This window comes from Oreochromis niloticus, linkage group LG17, assembly GCF_001858045.2.
Source record: "Oreochromis niloticus isolate F11D_XX linkage group LG17, O_niloticus_UMD_NMBU, whole genome shotgun sequence".
Taxonomy (NCBI): Eukaryota; Metazoa; Chordata; class Actinopteri; order Cichliformes; family Cichlidae; genus Oreochromis; species Oreochromis niloticus.
This window is the reverse complement of record NC_031981.2, coordinates 27,665,670-27,682,236: the sequence shown is the minus strand read 5'-3', so window position 1 is coordinate 27,682,236 and position 16,567 is coordinate 27,665,670. Positions and strand designations below refer to the sequence as shown.

The following is a 16,567-nucleotide window of genomic DNA, read 5'->3' as shown; positions in this document are numbered from 1 at the left end:
AGAACTTATTCAGAAGTGATCGCCACAGCGGGTAGCTTCGCTTGTTCGACTTGATAGATTTGTTTTTAAAAAGTATTATTATTTTTTTTTTTTAATTTTAGTTTTTAATTATTATTATTATTATTTTTTGTAAATTTCAAACCTTTCTGACGCAAATCCAAGGGGATATGCCTTACCTCGAGCCGGGGATCTTTCTCTATGATAGGCGGATGCGTACACTGTGGAGACACTGCAACCTAAACGAGACTGATGCTGCCCATTTATCTGTGAGTCTATGATCGATCTATGAGTGCACTTAAAACAGAGACTTTCCGGAAGTAACCCCGCCACTGCGGGAAGAATAAAGGAAATCAAAGCTTTGCATTTATTTTAACAACCGGAGCTGTTTTCACATTGGCTTGTTTCTGCGACTGTTATAACAGAGTTTATGACACTTTATAGTATCTATCTATCTATCTATCTATCTATCTATCTATCTATCTATCTATCTATCTATCTATCTATCCCAATTAATCAGATGTGCATTTTAGTACATGTACATTGTATTGTCATTAAATAATAATAATAAAACCTTAGCAAAAATTAATTTGTACATTAGGCTAAAACAGTGTGATCATCGAACATTTTAGTGCAAAAAATAACAAACCCATTGTACTCACAATACCTTCATGCTTATTTACCGTCTGTCTCTTTCAGCCAGTTATTTACACAAACTAGCCTGTTCAAAGCTCAAGACAGCTCTCTTTTTTGTTACTATGTGACCTGCAAGTGAGAAAAGTCTCTCACATTAGACAGAAGTGGCAGGACTAATCAGATACTTGCGGGCCAGGACAGACAGCTGCTCTGTACAAACTCAGGGCCCTGTTACACAGGGCTTCCTCATCAGAATTAGAGTCTGAAGACAATGAAGAGAGGAGGAGGCTCATTGTCTTTGCTGGCTCCTTTGTGGTGGCATTTTTATACTGTTCCTGCAGCAGGGCCTCAAGGCTGCTCCAAACCTCTTCTTGCTCTCCCCTTGCAAGACACTTTAAATCCTTAAAGCGTGGGTCAAGCACAGTAGCTATCTTGAGCCGCTGACGGTTGAGTGTAGCTACATGTTGGGATAGGTCCTTTGTAAAGGCAGAATAAAAATTTTACCATGTAGTTTGAGTCATCATTGGAGACCTCCATGGCGTGATTCAGGTGGCAGAAAGCAGGTAAAACCACTGAACATGAGACATGTCTCTCACCTCCAAAAGCTCGGTCACAAACCCGTAGTAGACAGTTCAAGAAAGCAGTTATTAATCTACACAATAACTGTGAACCACAGAGCTTTTTGAAGAAACAGTATCAATAAGTTAAAAATTGTTTTATTTACCTGCATGGCTCAAGGACATTCACCAGCTTTTGGAGTTTTCCCAGCTCTGATCGAGTTAAAATGTGTGGCTTGTGCTTTTGTTTGTCTAAAGCAGCAAAAACAGCCTCTTGATTCTTAGTGGATGAAAAACATATCCAGTGTTGAATTCCACTGTGTGGAAACATCCCATATGGGTGGCTAATTCTGTTGCCCCAGTCTTGTTTGCTCCTGGTGTAGTTGCTGTTGTAGTAGCTGCCGACACCTGCCGACACCTTTTGTTGGTACTCAAACTAGGACTGCTAGCGCTAACAGCTCCCACAGTTCCTGTGCTCGCTGCAACATTTTTTGCATTTAGATGGTACCTTAAGGTTGAGGTGCTCCTTTTTGCACAGTTTGCACAATAACACACTTTTATCAAGTCTTTTGAAATGAAATTTGTAACTCTGTTAGCCAACTAACATCCTTCAAGGCTTCCCACATTCTGGCATCCACCTTGCTCTTCAGGGTGAGTTTATTTTTCAAGCAATGAATATGTTAAATGTAAAAACAAAGAAACAAAAACAAAAAAACAGCAACACTAAAATATTGTTTTTTTTTATGTGTAATGGGAAGCATGTTGAAGTGATGGTAAAAAGCTTTCAACTTTAATTATTAAGAGATGAAAATGTCATATGTAAAAAAAATGACTAGAAGCACATAATAACTGTAAAACAGCCAAAGATTCCCTCTTCCATGAAAGAATAGCGGCACACACAGCTGCATACAGTGTAGAAGTGGAACTGGAACTGTGGAACCGTAATCTTTTTGGCCCCACAGACTTCTGTAGCAGTGGAACTCTTTGCAACCATAGGTAATGCTGATTGCTGGCCATTATAAAGAATGCAGGTTTAAGAACTTTGCACTGCACTGGGTTCTCTTTTCAAACCACTGTATCCATGTCCATATTTTATCATGTCTGAGTTTGAGTTTTAAATATTTTATTCCTGGATTGAGGTTAGGTAATTAATTTGAGTCCATTGTTTTCAATGGCAAAAAAGCAAGCATGCAAGCATCCATCCATCCATCGTTGGGTTGCGGGGGCAGCAGGCCAAGCAGAGAAGCCCAGACCTTCCTCTCCCCAGCCACCTCCTCCCGCTTGTCCGGGGGGAAACCAAGGTGTTCCCAGGCCAGCCAAGAAATATAATCTCTCCAGCGTGTCTTGGGTCTTCCCGGGGCCTCCTCCTGGTGGGACATGCCTGGGTGACATGCCAGGCATGTCCCACCAGGACACTCCTGGAACACCTCACCCAGGAGTTGCCCAGGAGGCATCCTTGTCAGATCCTCGAACCATCTCAACTGGCTTCTTTTGATGTGAAGGAACAGCGACTCTACTCTGAGCCCCTCCCGGATGGCCAAACTTCTCACCCTATCTCTAAGGGAGAGGCCAGCCACCCTTCGGAGGACGCCCATTTCTGCCACTTGTATCTGAGATCTCGTTCTTTCGGTCACTACCCACAGCTTGTGACCTTAGGTGAGGATAGGGACCTAGATCGACCGGTAAATTGAGAGCCTCGCTTTAACACTCAGCTCTCTCTTCACCACAACAGACAGTACAGCGTCCGCATCACCAATCCGTGTGTCAATCTCCCACTCCTTTATTCGGTCTGCCAATCCAGGGGTACTGCCCCTGATCTCCACACAGCATTGTAGAGGCGTGTCAACCAAGACAGCCCTACAACATCCAGAGCCTTTAGGAACTCGGGGCAACCCTCATCCACCCCAGGGGGCCGGCCACCAAGGAGATGTTTATTAAGATGACCTCACCCCTGGTGATGGACGAGTCATCCTCCTCATCCCCAGACTCTACTTCCTCTACAGAAGACGTGCCAGTGGGATTAAGGAGGTCCTAGAAGTATTCCTTCCACTGCTCAACAATATCCTTAGCTGAAGTGAGCAGCACTCCACCTGCACGATACATAATGCAGGTAATACCCCCCAAGTTGCCTGACGATTTGACAGAATCTGTTCGAGGCAAACCGAAAGTCTTCTTCCATGGCCCTTCCGAACTGCTCCCACACTAGAGTTTTTGCTTCAGCCACTGTCCGAGCTGTGTTCCGCTTGGCCTGAAGGTACCCATCAGCTGCCGTCGAAGTACCACAGGCTGACTAAGCTCAATAGGACTTCTTCTAGAGCCCGATGGTTCCCTTCACCTCTGGTGTCCACCATCTGGTTCAGGGGTTGAAGCAGCTTCAGCAATGGAGATGCTGAACATGGTTCATTCAGACAGAAGGACCCCAGTCTCCCTTGGAATGCTGTTAGAGCTCTGCCGGAGGTGGGAGCAGAAGATCTTGTGGATGGTGGCCTCTGCTAGGCATTCCCAGCACACCCTTACTTTACGTTTAGGCGCTCCAGGTTTGTCCAGCATCTTCCCCCACCACCTGATTCAACTCACCACCAGGTGGTGATCAGTTGACAGCTCAACACCTGAGTTTGCCCGAGTGTCCAGAACATGCGGCCGCAGATCTGATGATACAATTACAAAACTGACCTGCAGCCTGGGGTGTCCTGGTGCCACGTGCACTTATGGACACCCTTCTGTGCAAACCACAGTTTGTTCATAACTAACACCATGTTTGAACATAAGTCCAGTAACAGAACATCACTCCAGTTCAGATCTGGCAGGCCGTTCCTCCTAATCACGCCTCTCCAGGTATCACTATCCGTGTCCACATGAGCGTTGAAGTCTCCCAGTAAGATGACAGAGTCCAAGAAGGCCCGGTACTCTGACCTGTCATTTGGTATATAGCTGCAGACAACAGGGACTTCCCTACAGAAGGGTAGGCCCATGTCCCTTTTTTTGGACTAAGGCAGGGCCCCAGTAACCCTATCCCAGGCACGGTGAAATGTTCTCTGTATCTTCTACTGATAGGGGCTTTTGAACTGGTCTTTGTCTGGGCCGTCACCTAGGATCAATTTGCCATGGGCAAAAGCCTCCCACAACATAGTCCCTGGGGTCCTTGGGACACACAAACCCCTCCATCAATATGGTAGCGATCCACGGAGGGGAATTATTATACATATAACATTCAATTTACAACAAGGTTTCAACATTAAACTTGTCGATGGTAGCATTTAATTTTTGAAAACGTGTCATTATGTGAACTGTAAGAGGTTTTAGAAGCATATGAGGCAAAGGAGATAAGTTGATGATGGCGCTTGAAAATGCGTCATTGCCTTTCAGAACATGTCTTTAAGGACCAATCAGGTCACATCACAGGTAACCGATGATGTCATTTATACCTGCATCCATGCAGGCCTGAGTATCATTTGAGAAATGTTGATACTGAACAGCATAAGCAGTTCAGTTAATCAGATATCAGTAAAGTCTGTGGTGCTCTGTTGTGAAACAGATCAGGAGAAATGGTGTTAAAACCTGTGTTTAATTTAGAATGCCAGTTTAAAAAAGAAAAAAGTCTGTGTAGCATTCCCTCTTCTTTTAACAAGAGTCTGTAAACATGTGATGAGAGCAGCTGCGAGATTTGTCTGATCTTGGAATCTGGCTACTCATAATAGCTGCACAACACAGTATCCATGTTCTCCAAAGCTGCTACAACAAACAACCCCCCACCCCCCAAACACACACAAAACAAAAACCCACATATAAGTAGTTTAATATTTCAGTGAAAAATACAGTTTTATAATTAGCAAAACATCACAACACAAAACTCAATGTCCTTTATTTCAGAGATTTATTTATTGGAATTGCAACATCATCTTCCTCTGCTGCTTCTGTCTACTGAGGAGATGAGAATCTGCCAAAGAACAGGATGGACTTGGTCTTATTGTGTCTGATGAAGAAGAGGAAGGGGTGATCTGCTGTGAAGTGTGTGTCTGGTATAAAACTTTCCACCTTGATCACAGCACCTGTGGCTGCAGCGGCCTCCGTGCCCTCCTCATTCACCTCTGCAAAGGCCTTGTGGGCCACCGTAGAAAGGAAGAGCCCAGCTTCACCGTTCATGCCAGACAGGTTAGCCCTTCCTGCACAGAACATGTCCTTCATACCCAGTTTAGCCAGAGGTTCATTCAGCTCATAGTCTTCCTCCAGCTTGAACTTTGGCAGGTGAAGGACAACTTCTGAATCAACTTCCATGTTTTTCCTGTCGGTCCATTTATTCAGCCTCTCCTGTGTTAGCTCCTTCTCCAGCTGGAACACAGTTAATACATTTTGTCATATTTCTTTTGCTCCTGTTTAAATTCATTTTATACAGGAAATCAGGAGCTGCCTGTTAAATTTAAACATTTAAGAATGTAAGTAAACTGAAGTGAAGCATTTGTGTAAATGACCTTTGAATGGTCAGACATAAATTGGTAATATTGACACGTATATTTGTTTTGGAACTACTTGGGTTTTATTTTGAAGTCCATGCTTTTATTTTGAAACAGGAAACTAGCGCAAAACACAAGATGAAGCTTTGTTAATAACGTGGGTTTTACAATATGGCCTTAAGACGATAGATTATGTATATTGTCTGTATTAATACCCGGCTGACAGTGGCATGAGTTTTGTTAATGTTACCTTTAATGTAATAAGTTATGTGCAATCAAAAATGTTTACTAGCTTACAACTACGAAAACTCTAAAGTAAGAGCAAATGGGGTGAACTGCAGCAATGTCATAAGAGAATTTTAGTTTCCAGTGAAAGGACTTGCCACCTTTTGATTATGTAGGATTGAGAGGTGAAAAATATGCATAAGATTCATGATATAAAGTGTAATTTGATGTTCATGTTATAGTTAGTGTGCAGGAGAAATGAGTGTTTCCTTAATATTTTAATTTTATGGTATTAATATTTTGGGTTTTTGACAGTGTCTTCACCAAATGTTTCAGTGAACCAGACCTCTAATAAAAATTGTGTGAAGCATTAGTATAAGAGACCATCATTCAATCAGGGATGCTACAGGAAGAGGTTTTCATGGCTTTTCTTTACAGGAACTTGTTTCTAGGCTGTGTACCTTCAGCAAAGGGTCTGAGGACTCCTTAGGCAGCAGAATGAACATGCTGAGCTCCTCACCCACATAGGGCAGCTCCAGGATCTGCAAACCATGGTCAGGAATGTAGTTGTAGGGAAGCTTCTTCTTCTGGTACATCATCTGGACTGGTACGGTCTCATTCTGACACACAGGAAATCCAGACGACCAGATCATGTTATCATAAAGCTTCTGATGGTGCTTACCTAAAACGTTTTAAACTGTTTCCTGTATTCAGAGTTTTGACCCAGATTTTGTAACCTTCAGTTAAATTTCTACCTGTCTGATTTTAAAGGGCATCTCTTTGGTGTTTGCCTCCTCAAATCTGTTCCTCCAGTTGCCCTTGAAGTAGACAGCACTGACCAGAGTCAGTAAGGTATCTTTGTTGACTGTTCCTGGCTTCAGAAGGTCTTTTATCTTATCTGACAGGAAATACAGAAACAACAATATTTCATTATAATCCACAGAGGATGCTAAAATGATTCCCTACTGTTCAGGCTGTGGAAGATGCACAGTCTCACTTTCTGTCTGCTGCTCGACCCAGCTGTTGATCTCTGCTCTGCACGCCTCTGGAGCTCCGATGAAGTCCACAGCCTTCAGGTCTGCCTGGCAGTACCTATGTGTGGCTTCAAGGAACTCCTGCAGAGAGCAGACATCTGTTTATTAATCCAGTCTTTGTAATGAAGAACTTTATGAAGAGAATCATTGATGTGGACACTCACTGGGAGGAAGTAGGCAGTGTTTTCTCCATAAAGACGGTTGGCTAGTTTCAGGATGTAGGATGCAGATGGTGAGTTGATGTCAGCGTTCAGTTTCTGGAAGTCTGCATGGACGCCTTCACCTGAGCTGAAGGAGAGGGCCTGTGTGGCATTGAAGACAAAGACTGAAAGGATGTGACACTGAGCCTGAGCGACCGTAATGTAACAATTTATGGTCCAAAGGCAGAAACTGGACAACTTTATTCTTTCAGCATCAGGTTTAATAATAACCTTTACCACACTGTCAGTCTCACTGAGCATCATGCTCTCAGTAACTATACTGTTTGTAGGTTTTATGGACTTTGATGCCATTTATAAACACAAATTGCTGATGTCAGACTGGGAACATCTTGGATTCAGAATTTTGGCCACATAAACAGAGCTTTTCAAACATGTTTAACGAATGAATTCTGTCCATTCATAAACCTACTGAAAAGAAAAGAAAGTTTATAAGACAGCCCTGGTCTCACAAGAAGGTGTGAAATTTCTCCAAAGATATAAATATATATAAAAGAACCAAACAAACCAAAACAAGAACAGACAGCAACATCTGATAAGACACTTTGTGGAAACAGGTGAAACTGACTGCTTTTAAAATGCAACAAAGGCTTGAAGTTGCACAGGCATGCCAGCTGATCAACTGATGGCCTCGTGCAGGTAACAAGTGACAGTGAGCTGACCTGAGCAATCTGAGCTGCAGTGTCTCCTTTAGCTCCCAGGTAGACCATGGCCAGAGCTGAGCTGATGCTCAGAGGAGAGACAAAGATGTTTCCAGCAGGGTTTGTCTGGCTCAGAGTGCGGAACAGCTCCAAGGCAAAGGCTGTGTTTGAGCTGCTGACGGCGGACATGGCTGATGGTGTTTTCCTGTAACATGCAAACAACCATTTAAACTGCTACAGCATTACATACAGGAAACACAGTAAGAGACTTTATGTCTAAGCAATGAGGGGAAAAAACCCTTCAGGAAGTAACACCATCACTGCTGTGAGAATATAGAAAATCACCCCAATCATCTGCCAGCTGTGCATTTATTTTAACAACCTGAGCAGTTTTCACATAGCTGGTTTCTGTGACTTAAGCACGCTTTACTCACTGGGTGCGAGAAATTCAAAGCAAGATGAGAAGAGAAAGAAAAGTGAAACTCGTAGACACATAAAACGAGGAGAAGCACAGGAATGAGGAAAGCGTGTAAATAAGGTTGGTGGAATAAAGAAATGCGGTCCTACGGAAGATGATCAGGGCTTTAACAGAAAAGGAAAAAAGTGGGGACTTGGGACGAATTTTCTTACAGAATTCTGAGATTCAAGTCCCCACTTTTTTCTGTTTGCAGTGGCAGTGGAATCTTCTTCTAGTGATGGCTTATTTTACAGAGAACAGCATGACTAGATCTCGTGTGTAAACCTGAACTCAGGTCGATCGACTCTGACGGGAACGGTTGATCGGAATGTTTCAGAGAATGAAGTTTCTCTAGTGCAGTTCATTGTTAATTCATTTAGTTCCCACGAAACCTGGAGCCTGTAATTAAAAGCATATTTACAGTCTGACCCTAATCTCGGACTGTAAGTGCAACTCACAGAACAGAGTGCTTCCTCTCCGATCTGATCATTAACGACATATATTACGGCTCCTCCAAACCGACGGCCGCGGCAGGCTAAACATGGGGATGCTGACGACACGCAACAATAACGCAGGAAATGCACTTCTGAGCTACTGTTCTCTTTACTCAACCATTATACTATTCAAACCACACTTCAGTACATGGGATCCAATGTAAAACAACTGCACAAAGAAAGATGACTGCCACTCTCAAAGTGTTACACCAATTATTATGCCAAATTGCGATATCCACCCGCAGAATCAGACAAACTGCGCATTCAGTTGCGGTCAACAGAAAGTGTTACCCCATGCTCACCGTTTTGCTCATCAAACAGCAGGTGCGCTCAACAGGTGAGTGCAACAACATTTATTGCCCAATACACACCCATGAGTCACGCCCCACAACCGTGCACCAATGCAGTGTGTGCATTTTAAACCAACCCTCTTAACACCAAAAAGGAAAAACTCACATATGGCTCCTACAACATATGCACATACGTACATTCCTCTAAAAAATCCTCCTGTGTTCTGGCCGGAAATGTTTCCTCATTGCTAACTGGTGTTTTTTTTTTTTTTCTTCTGTTACATCATCCAGCACCTGTATCTCATGATGCCCTCCTGTAACTCTGTTAGCCGACTAACATCCTTCAAGGCTTTCCTGATTCTGGTATCCAGCTTTCTTCTTCTTCATGACGGGCATTCTTGATATTCGGGGTGAGTTTGTTTTTCGAGCAATGAATATGTTAAATGTAAAAACAAAAAAACAAAACCAAAAAAAGAACAACACTAAAATATTTTTTTTCTTCATTGCTGATTGGAAGCATATTGAAGTGATGGCTATTCTTAAAACCTTCAACTTTAACTGTTAACAGATGAAAGTGTCATATATTAAAAATGACGAGAATTATTTAATAACTGTAAAACAGCCCAAAATTCTCCTTTCCATGAAAGAACAGCAGCACACACAGCTGCATACAGTGTAGGAGTGATGGAGTTTTCAGAGTGTCAGCAGATGGCGATAGAGAGCTTGTGAGAGGGCCCGGCCTGACTGTGGAACTGTAATCTTTTTGGCCTCACAGACTTCTGTAGAAGTGGAACTCTTTGCAACCATAGGTAATGCTGATTGCTGGCCATTAAAAAGAATGCAGGTTTAAGGACACTGCAGTGCACTGGCTTCTCATTTCAGACCTCTGTATCCATGTCCATATTTTACAATGTCTGAGTTCCAGCAAATACTTTATTGCCAGTTTTAGGTAATTAATGTGAGTCCATTTCTTTCAACGGCAAAAACGACTTTACTTTTTTTTTTTTTTAACATATTTGTGTCTCCCATGAGGAGTCAACTGTTTAGTGGAGTGCCCATTGAAACTGATCATAAGATCAAAGTCATAATTTCCATTTTGTTGAGATGCCCTGCTCTCTGTATCAAAATTCCTCTCCTGATATTGCTGCACCTTTACCTCTCTCAGTGCACGTGGATGTATTATTATATACAAAGTGATTACCAGTTCTGTCTCTCCTTCATCTGCAGCTGATTCTTCTCATTTCAAAGCTGTATGTATGAAGCTTCTATCAGAATGTTAAAGTGGTGTGCTGCATGTTGCTGTCTACAGCCTGAGGATCATAAAAATAACAGTGGCTCCTCGTTGCTCATTTGGAATGCGTAGTCCTTCCTGCTTGACTCATTGGAAAGTTTTCCAGTGTATTATCTAGACTGCACTTAGGATAATTACGGGGGAATAAACACACAGGCTTTTGCCATTTCCTGGACTTGAACACAGTCTGAGAGAGAGAAACTTTATTGACAGCCACTGATATATATACACATGTACATCACTTGCCAAACACAATGCATGTTATAGGCTGTTTCCATTTTCCTTTATATACTCTCTGCATTAATTCAAACATTGTCCCGTGCCCCCTGTTCCGGGGGCATGATTGGGAGGAACCGTCAGGGTCCGGCAGTCTTCCGCGGCCTACCTGCCCGTTGTGTCCATGTGCGCTGTTTTTGTTTGTGTTGCCGGAACGACCTCTCAACCCAGAAGTGTTCTGGTGCTGGAGGTAGCCACACCTTCCGCTCATCAGCTGTGCTGATTGACATCATCGGAGCGACCTATTAAGCAGTGCGCCTGAGCTTCAGTTAACGCTGGATCGTTGAGTTAACCCTCATCTGTATGGCCGTGATTGATAGTGTTTAGAACCTCATGTCACGATGGGGTACGCTGGTGTGTTTATGGAGCGGACCCAAAATCAGACGAACAGTAACGAAAAGGGAATGGCTGCAATCACAGCATTGTAAGATGGTGAAAGATGTACCCTTAGGCCCCCTCCTCGATTCAGTGATGGTATTTCCCTTTTCACCCAAATGGCCTCGACTCCAGGCTTAAACCAGCGTTCCTCCCTTTGCAGCCATTCCCCAACTGTCTGTGAATGGTACTCATGGCCATTGATCAGCGGTCCTTGATCATTGAGCTTTGATCAATGGTTCTTGATCAATGGCCATGAGAATTTTCATACTAATGATTTAGGAACTGACCTCCCAGCCTGTTGTTCATTCAGTGGTGCTAGTTTCAGTCATTATGCAAATGTACTGTTTATAAGATTTGGGGAAACCTGCAATCAGCTTAGACTGAAGAAGTCACTTGGATGAGTGATGAAATGTTTCTCCCACTGAAAACTCTACATCCAGATGAACAGAATCAACTTTTTGGGATTTACTTACCTGGATGATTGAGCGTGCATCAAGACGTTCTTTTGATTTGGTTTAATAATATGCTGCAGCAGAGAGAGCACTCTGGTCAAACACCAAACTCCTCTCTGAAGATGGGCGCTGCCCTGTGCCTTATATGCAAAGTGACAAAACATACAGACAAAGACATTCCACAACACTTACACATTGCCACATCACGTGGGTCTATACCTTTAGCTCATCCTCCCAGATAGAGTTATGACCTTGTTTTTTACTTAACCGTCACCTAAAGATTAACTTCCTGAAGCCTCCTCCTTCTTCTATGAGTAAAGGAGAAGGAGTCCCACTATTTGTCTAATCCCCACAACGTCTGGATGTCTCTAACTTACTCACAATGATCTAACTGTGTTTGTGTAATAAAGCATAAAACATATGTGATGCTATCATATATGTATATAACTAAATGACACAAAAAGTGATATTACTAAAAGTGAAATTGGAAAAACATGTGGTCATTAATAAAATAAAGAAATTTGCATCACACCCACCTCCTCAGTCATGCTGGTTATCATGATTGCCACTGAAATAGTTTATCAGCATTTGGGTTTTTAGGTTTTTTATTTCAAAATTATGTCAATATGTGTTGTGCAATTTCAGATTTCTGCTGAGGGGGCTCAGTGACTAATTTGCTGGACCTGGATGCCCAAGGCTCTTTCATAACCACGACACTGCTTCAGCGACTGGCAGGATTCACATGTTTGCATCATCCTTGCACACTACTGTGTCACTGTTTCCTGATAGGGAGGTACATTTAGCATTGCTTTCATATCCTCCTGAGAACCAGCTTGTTCATTTATTTCCTCTGCAATGGACATTTGTTTTTAGTCTATGTCTTTTGACTCATTTGAGATATCTTACTATGTCCTGATCTACTAAATAGAGGCCATCCCGGGCTTTCCATTGATGCCTGATGTGTTTGGGTGGTTTCTTATAGCTTCAAAGAGGAAGGAAATCATAAAAAAAGTTCAATGGAAAGATTCTTTTGTACTCGGTTCTGAGGACGATATATCCACATGAGTCATTGTATGGAAGTTCATTCAATCCATCATATTGAGCCTTTTATATTATTTTCTGATTTTTTGATGCTGATTTTCTGCAAAGTGAAACTTCATAAGTCTGTACAGGTTTTGCTTTGTGTAGCCACATGTGGAGTTTCTGTGCATTGTAGGCATGTTAATGATTAAATGCTGCACATCTTTCTTTGCTCATTGTCCATTAAATGTTGTCTGCCTCACCTGCTTGGCTGTCTGAATCCCACACGTCACGCCACAAATCACGCTTGTTTTCTCATGAGTAATTAGTTTTGGCTGCCACTGTCACTTGTTACTGTCATTACTGCAGTCCAATCATCTTCTTGCCTGCCTTCTTCGAACCATCAGCCTTCGTGTCGCATGGTTTAAATCTGTGCTCTCCATCATTTTCATGGATTGTAGTTGCAGGGCTTCTCCTTCATCTACATAATCTGGACTGGACAGGTGACTAATGATGTCATTTATATCTGTAGTGTGTGCTACAGCCCTGAGCATCATTTGAGAAATGTTGATACTGAACAACATAAGCAGTGGAGTTAATCAGATATCAGTAAAGTCTGTGATGCTCTGTGTTTAATGTATAACCCCAATTTAAAAAAATGTTGACAGACTATGTAAAATGTAAATGAAAACAGACTGCGATGATTTTCCCACATTTTATTCTCAGCAAAACACAGAAAACACATCAGATGTGTAAACTGAGAAAAACTGATAGTTTTGAGTAAAGAGCATCATGACTGTCTCAAAAATGTTGGCACAGAGTCGTGTTTGCCACTGTGAAACATTCCCTCATCTTTTAACAAGTCTGTAAACATGTGACAAGAGTAGCTGCTAGATTTTTTTTGTGATATTGGATTCTAACTGTTCATTTGTCATTGTGGCTGTAATAGCTGCAGCATGCAGTTTAGTATACTGTAACATAAAAGGCCTTCCCTGAAAAATATGCTGCTGTAATAACTGTATATATTTTTCAGCATTGCTGGGGCCTTTCCACCTACTAGAACTTGTGCTTTTATAGAAGTACCATCTCTTTTGAAAAGCAAAATATTTTATAGAAGGTACACAAACGTGTCTGATAAGTAGTTAAATATTTCAGTGAAAAATACAGTTTTATAATTAGCAAAACATCACAACACAAAACTCAGTGTCCTTTATTTCAGAGATTTATTTATTGGAATTGCAACATCATCTTCCTCTGCTGCTTCTGTCTACTGAGGAGATGAGAATCTGCCAAAGAACAGGATGGACTTGGTCTTATTGTGTCTGATGAAGAAGAGGAAGGGGTGATCTGCTCTGAAGTGTGTGTCCGGTATATAACAATAAGCGGTGATCACAGCATCTGTGGCTGCAGCGGCCTCTGTGCCCTCCTCATTCACCTCCACAAAGGCCTTGTGGGCCACCGTAGACAGGAAGAGCCCCCCTTCACCGTTCATGCCAGACAGGTCAGCTCTTCCTGCACAGAACACGTCCTTCATACCCAGTTTAGCCAGAGGTTCATTCAGCTCGTAGTCTTCCTCCAGCTTGAACTTTGGCAGGTGAAGGACAACTTCTGAATAGGTGCTCATGTTTTTCCTGTCGGTCCATTCATTCAGTCTCTCCTGTGTTAGCTCCTTCTCCAGCTGGAACACAGTTAATACATTTTGTCATATTTGTTTTGCTCATATTTAAATTCATTTTATACATGAAATCAGGAGCTGTCTGTTAAATGATCAAATTTAATAAAGTAAGTAAGCATGTTTCTAGGCTGTGTACCTTCAGCAGAGGGTCTGAGGACTCCTTAGGCAGCAGAATGAACATGCTGAGCTCCTCAGCCACATAGGGCAGCTCCAGGATCTGCAAATCATGGTCAGCAATGTAGTTGTAGGGAAGCTTCTTCTCCTGGTACATCATCTGGACTGGTACGGTCTCATTCTGACACACAGGAAATCCAGGCGACCAGATCATGTTATCAGAAAGCGTCTGATGGTGCTTACCATAAACCTTTGAAACTGTTTCCTGTATTCAGGCTTTTGATTCAGAATTTGTAACCTTCAGTTAAATTTCTACCTGTCTGATTTTAAAGGGCATCTCTTTGGTGTTTGCCTCATCAAATGGGTTCCTCCAGTTGCCCTTGAAGTAGACAGCATTGACCAGAGCCAGTCTGGTATCCGCGTTGACTGTTCCTGGCTTCAGAAGGTCTTTTATCTTATCTGACAGGAAATACAGAAACACAACAATATTTCATTATAATCCACAGAGGATGCTAAAATGATTCCCTGCTGTTCAGGCTGTGGAAGATGCACATTCTCACTTTCTGTCTGCTGCTCGACCCAGCTGTTGATCTCTGCTCTGCACGCCTCTGGAGCTCCGATGAAGTCCACAGCCTTCAGGTCTGCCTGGTAGTACTTCTGTGTGGCTTCAAGGAAGTCCTGCAGAGAGCAGACATCTGTTTATTAATCCAGTCTTTGTAATGAAGAACTTTATGAAGAGAATCATTGATGTGAACACTCACTGGGAGGAAGTGGGCAGTGTTTTCTCCATAAAGACGGTTGGCTAGTTTCAGGATGTAGGATGCAGAAGGTGAGTTGATGTCAGCGTTCAGTTTCTGGAAGTCTGCATGGACGCCTTCACCTGAGCTGAATGAGAGGGCCTGTGTGGCATTGAAGACAAAGACTGAAAGGATGTGACACTGAGCCTGAGCGACCCTAATGTAACAATTTATGGTCCAAAGGCAGAAACTGGACAACTTTATTCTTTCAGCATCAGGTTTATGGGCTCAAAATGTGGTCATAAATATTTTGTACTTGTAAATCAGGATTTGTATGTGTAAAAAGAATTTTTGCGTGCGTAAAAAATTCTTTTTTACGCACAAAAAGAATTTGTGCGTAAACGCACAAATTCTTTTTACACATACAAATCTTTTTTACACATACACAAATTCTTTTTACACATACAAATCCTGATTTACAAGTACAAAATATTTATGACCACATTTTGAGCCCATATCTTTCGTGCAGCTAAGAATAAACCCTGAATGGGACTTTGGAGTCCAAATCATTCAGTCGGTCGACCTCTGCTATTGACTTTTTTTGTTTTTGTTTTGTTACATCATCCAGGACCCGTATCTCATGATGCCCTGCTGTACCTCTGTTAGACGACTAACATCCTTCAAGGTTTTCACTGATTCTGGCATCCAGCTTTCTTCTTCTCCATGATGGGAATTCTTGTACTGTATATAGCGGAGATGACAATAAAGTTTACTTTGACTTCAGCAGCGAGCAGGCGCACCGAGGGCTCTCGCGCTCGCTTTTCGGGTATAGAATTTCGAAAAACAGATCGGTGCAAATTATAAGTCTGTATCATAATATCTGGGGGTTTCGTGTTTGTTGGTTTGTTTTTATTTTGTTTTATTTTGCGAGTTGGTTATTGGATGCTGCTCCAGCCAGTCAGAGAATCCCCCGCCGCCCCGCCCTCTCCTCCCTGTGCAGCAAGCAGCAGGCCCACCTCGCAAACGGAGGGCGCCCTTACTCCCAGCAAATGGGCGATACAAAACCGATCGGTGCCTGTGCCATTCCCAATATGCGCTGGCTGATGTCGGGGCAGCATGAGTACGCGCATTGTTTTTTATTTTTTTTGCCGATGCCCGTGATGCCGCCCCCCACCACGATGCCGCTCCGGGCAACCGCCCGTGTCGCCCGTATCAAAAACCGCTACTGCACAAGCTCTCTATCGGCATCTGCTGACACTCTAAAAACTCCATCACTCCTACACTGTATGCAGCTGTGTGTGCTGCTGTTCTTTCATGGAAAGGGGAATTTTTGGCTGTTTTACAGTTATTAGATGATTCAATTTTTAATATATAACATTTTCATCTCTTAATAATTAAAGTTGAAAACTTTTTTAACATAATTTCAACATGCTTCCGATTGCAAATAAAGATGAAGAGATCATTTTAGTGTTGTTGTTTGTTTGTATTTGTTTATTTGTTTTTACATTTAACATATTGCTTGGAAAATAAACTCATCCTGAAGATCAAGAATTCCCATCATGGAGAAGAAGAAAGCTGGATGCCAGAATCAGTGAAAACCTTGAAGGATGTTAGTCGTCTAACA

The 16,567-nt window shown here is 42.4% G+C and overlaps 2 protein-coding genes and 1 long non-coding RNA gene across 5 annotated transcripts; 1 reads left to right on the top strand and 2 right to left on the bottom strand.

Annotated features, from left to right (window-relative positions):
* Window positions 1–4,970: 4,970 nt before the first annotated feature.
* LOC100690487 (leukocyte elastase inhibitor) lies at window positions 4,971–9,102 on the bottom strand. Of its 3 annotated transcripts, none has more exons than XM_019346583.2 (7): window positions 9,013–9,102; window positions 7,781–7,964; window positions 7,065–7,202; window positions 6,864–6,981; window positions 6,622–6,764; window positions 6,328–6,486; window positions 4,971–5,519 (listed from the first exon to the last, which is right to left on the bottom strand). In XM_019346583.2, the coding sequence occupies exons 2-7, from the start codon at window positions 7,946–7,948 to the stop codon at window positions 5,109–5,111; spliced, it is 1,137 nt and encodes a 378-aa protein (XP_019202128.1). In that variant the 5' UTR covers window positions 7,949–7,964; window positions 9,013–9,102; the 3' UTR covers window positions 4,971–5,108. The 3 variants fall into 3 exon arrangements, with proteins under 3 accessions (XP_019202128.1, XP_019202127.1, XP_025755258.1); XM_019346582.2 differs by having other exon boundaries at window positions 9,002–9,022; XM_025899473.1 differs by lacking the exon at window positions 9,013–9,102 and adding an exon at window positions 8,675–8,730.
* LOC109195111 (uncharacterized) lies at window positions 7,990–12,718 on the top strand. The gene is made up of 3 exons (XR_003214479.1): window positions 7,990–8,297; window positions 9,292–9,410; window positions 12,043–12,718. It is a non-coding gene; the product is annotated as an uncharacterized LOC109195111 (long non-coding RNA).
* Window positions 12,719–13,379: 661 nt separating this feature from the next.
* Window positions 13,380–15,663, bottom strand: LOC109194477 (leukocyte elastase inhibitor). The gene is made up of 6 exons (XM_019346595.2): window positions 15,601–15,663; window positions 14,968–15,105; window positions 14,767–14,884; window positions 14,523–14,665; window positions 14,229–14,387; window positions 13,380–14,095 (listed from the first exon to the last, which is right to left on the bottom strand). Exons 1-6 carry the CDS (start codon window positions 15,646–15,648, stop codon window positions 13,685–13,687), a joined length of 1,017 nt encoding a protein of 338 aa, XP_019202140.1. The 5' UTR covers window positions 15,649–15,663; the 3' UTR covers window positions 13,380–13,684.
* Window positions 15,664–16,567: the final 904 nt, after the last annotated feature.

Excerpts from the sequence above, each read along its gene's own strand:
- LOC100690487 (XM_025899473.1), bottom strand. The coding sequence starts at position 8,715 with ATGTCGTTAATGATCAGATCGGAGAGGAAGCACTCTGTTCT. Across the intron at positions 6,982-7,064 it reads ACACTGCCTACTTCCTCCCA|GAGTTCCTTGAAGCCACACA; the intron begins GTGAGTGTCCAC and ends TGCTCTCTGCAG. Across the intron at positions 6,765-6,863 it reads GGTCGAGCAGCAGACAGAAA|ATAAGATAAAAGACCTTCTG; the intron begins GTGAGACTGTGC and ends ATTTCCTGTCAG.
- LOC109194477 (XM_019346595.2), bottom strand. The coding sequence starts at position 15,648 with ATGCCAGAATCAGTGAAAACCTTGAAGGATGTTAGTCGTCTAACAGAG. Across the intron at positions 15,106-15,600 it reads ATGTTAGTCGTCTAACAGAG|GCCCTCTCATTCAGCTCAGG; the intron begins GTACAGCAGGGC and ends AATGCCACACAG. Across the intron at positions 14,096-14,228 it reads CCTCAGACCCTCTGCTGAAG|CTGGAGAAGGAGCTAACACA; the intron begins GTACACAGCCTA and ends ACTGTGTTCCAG.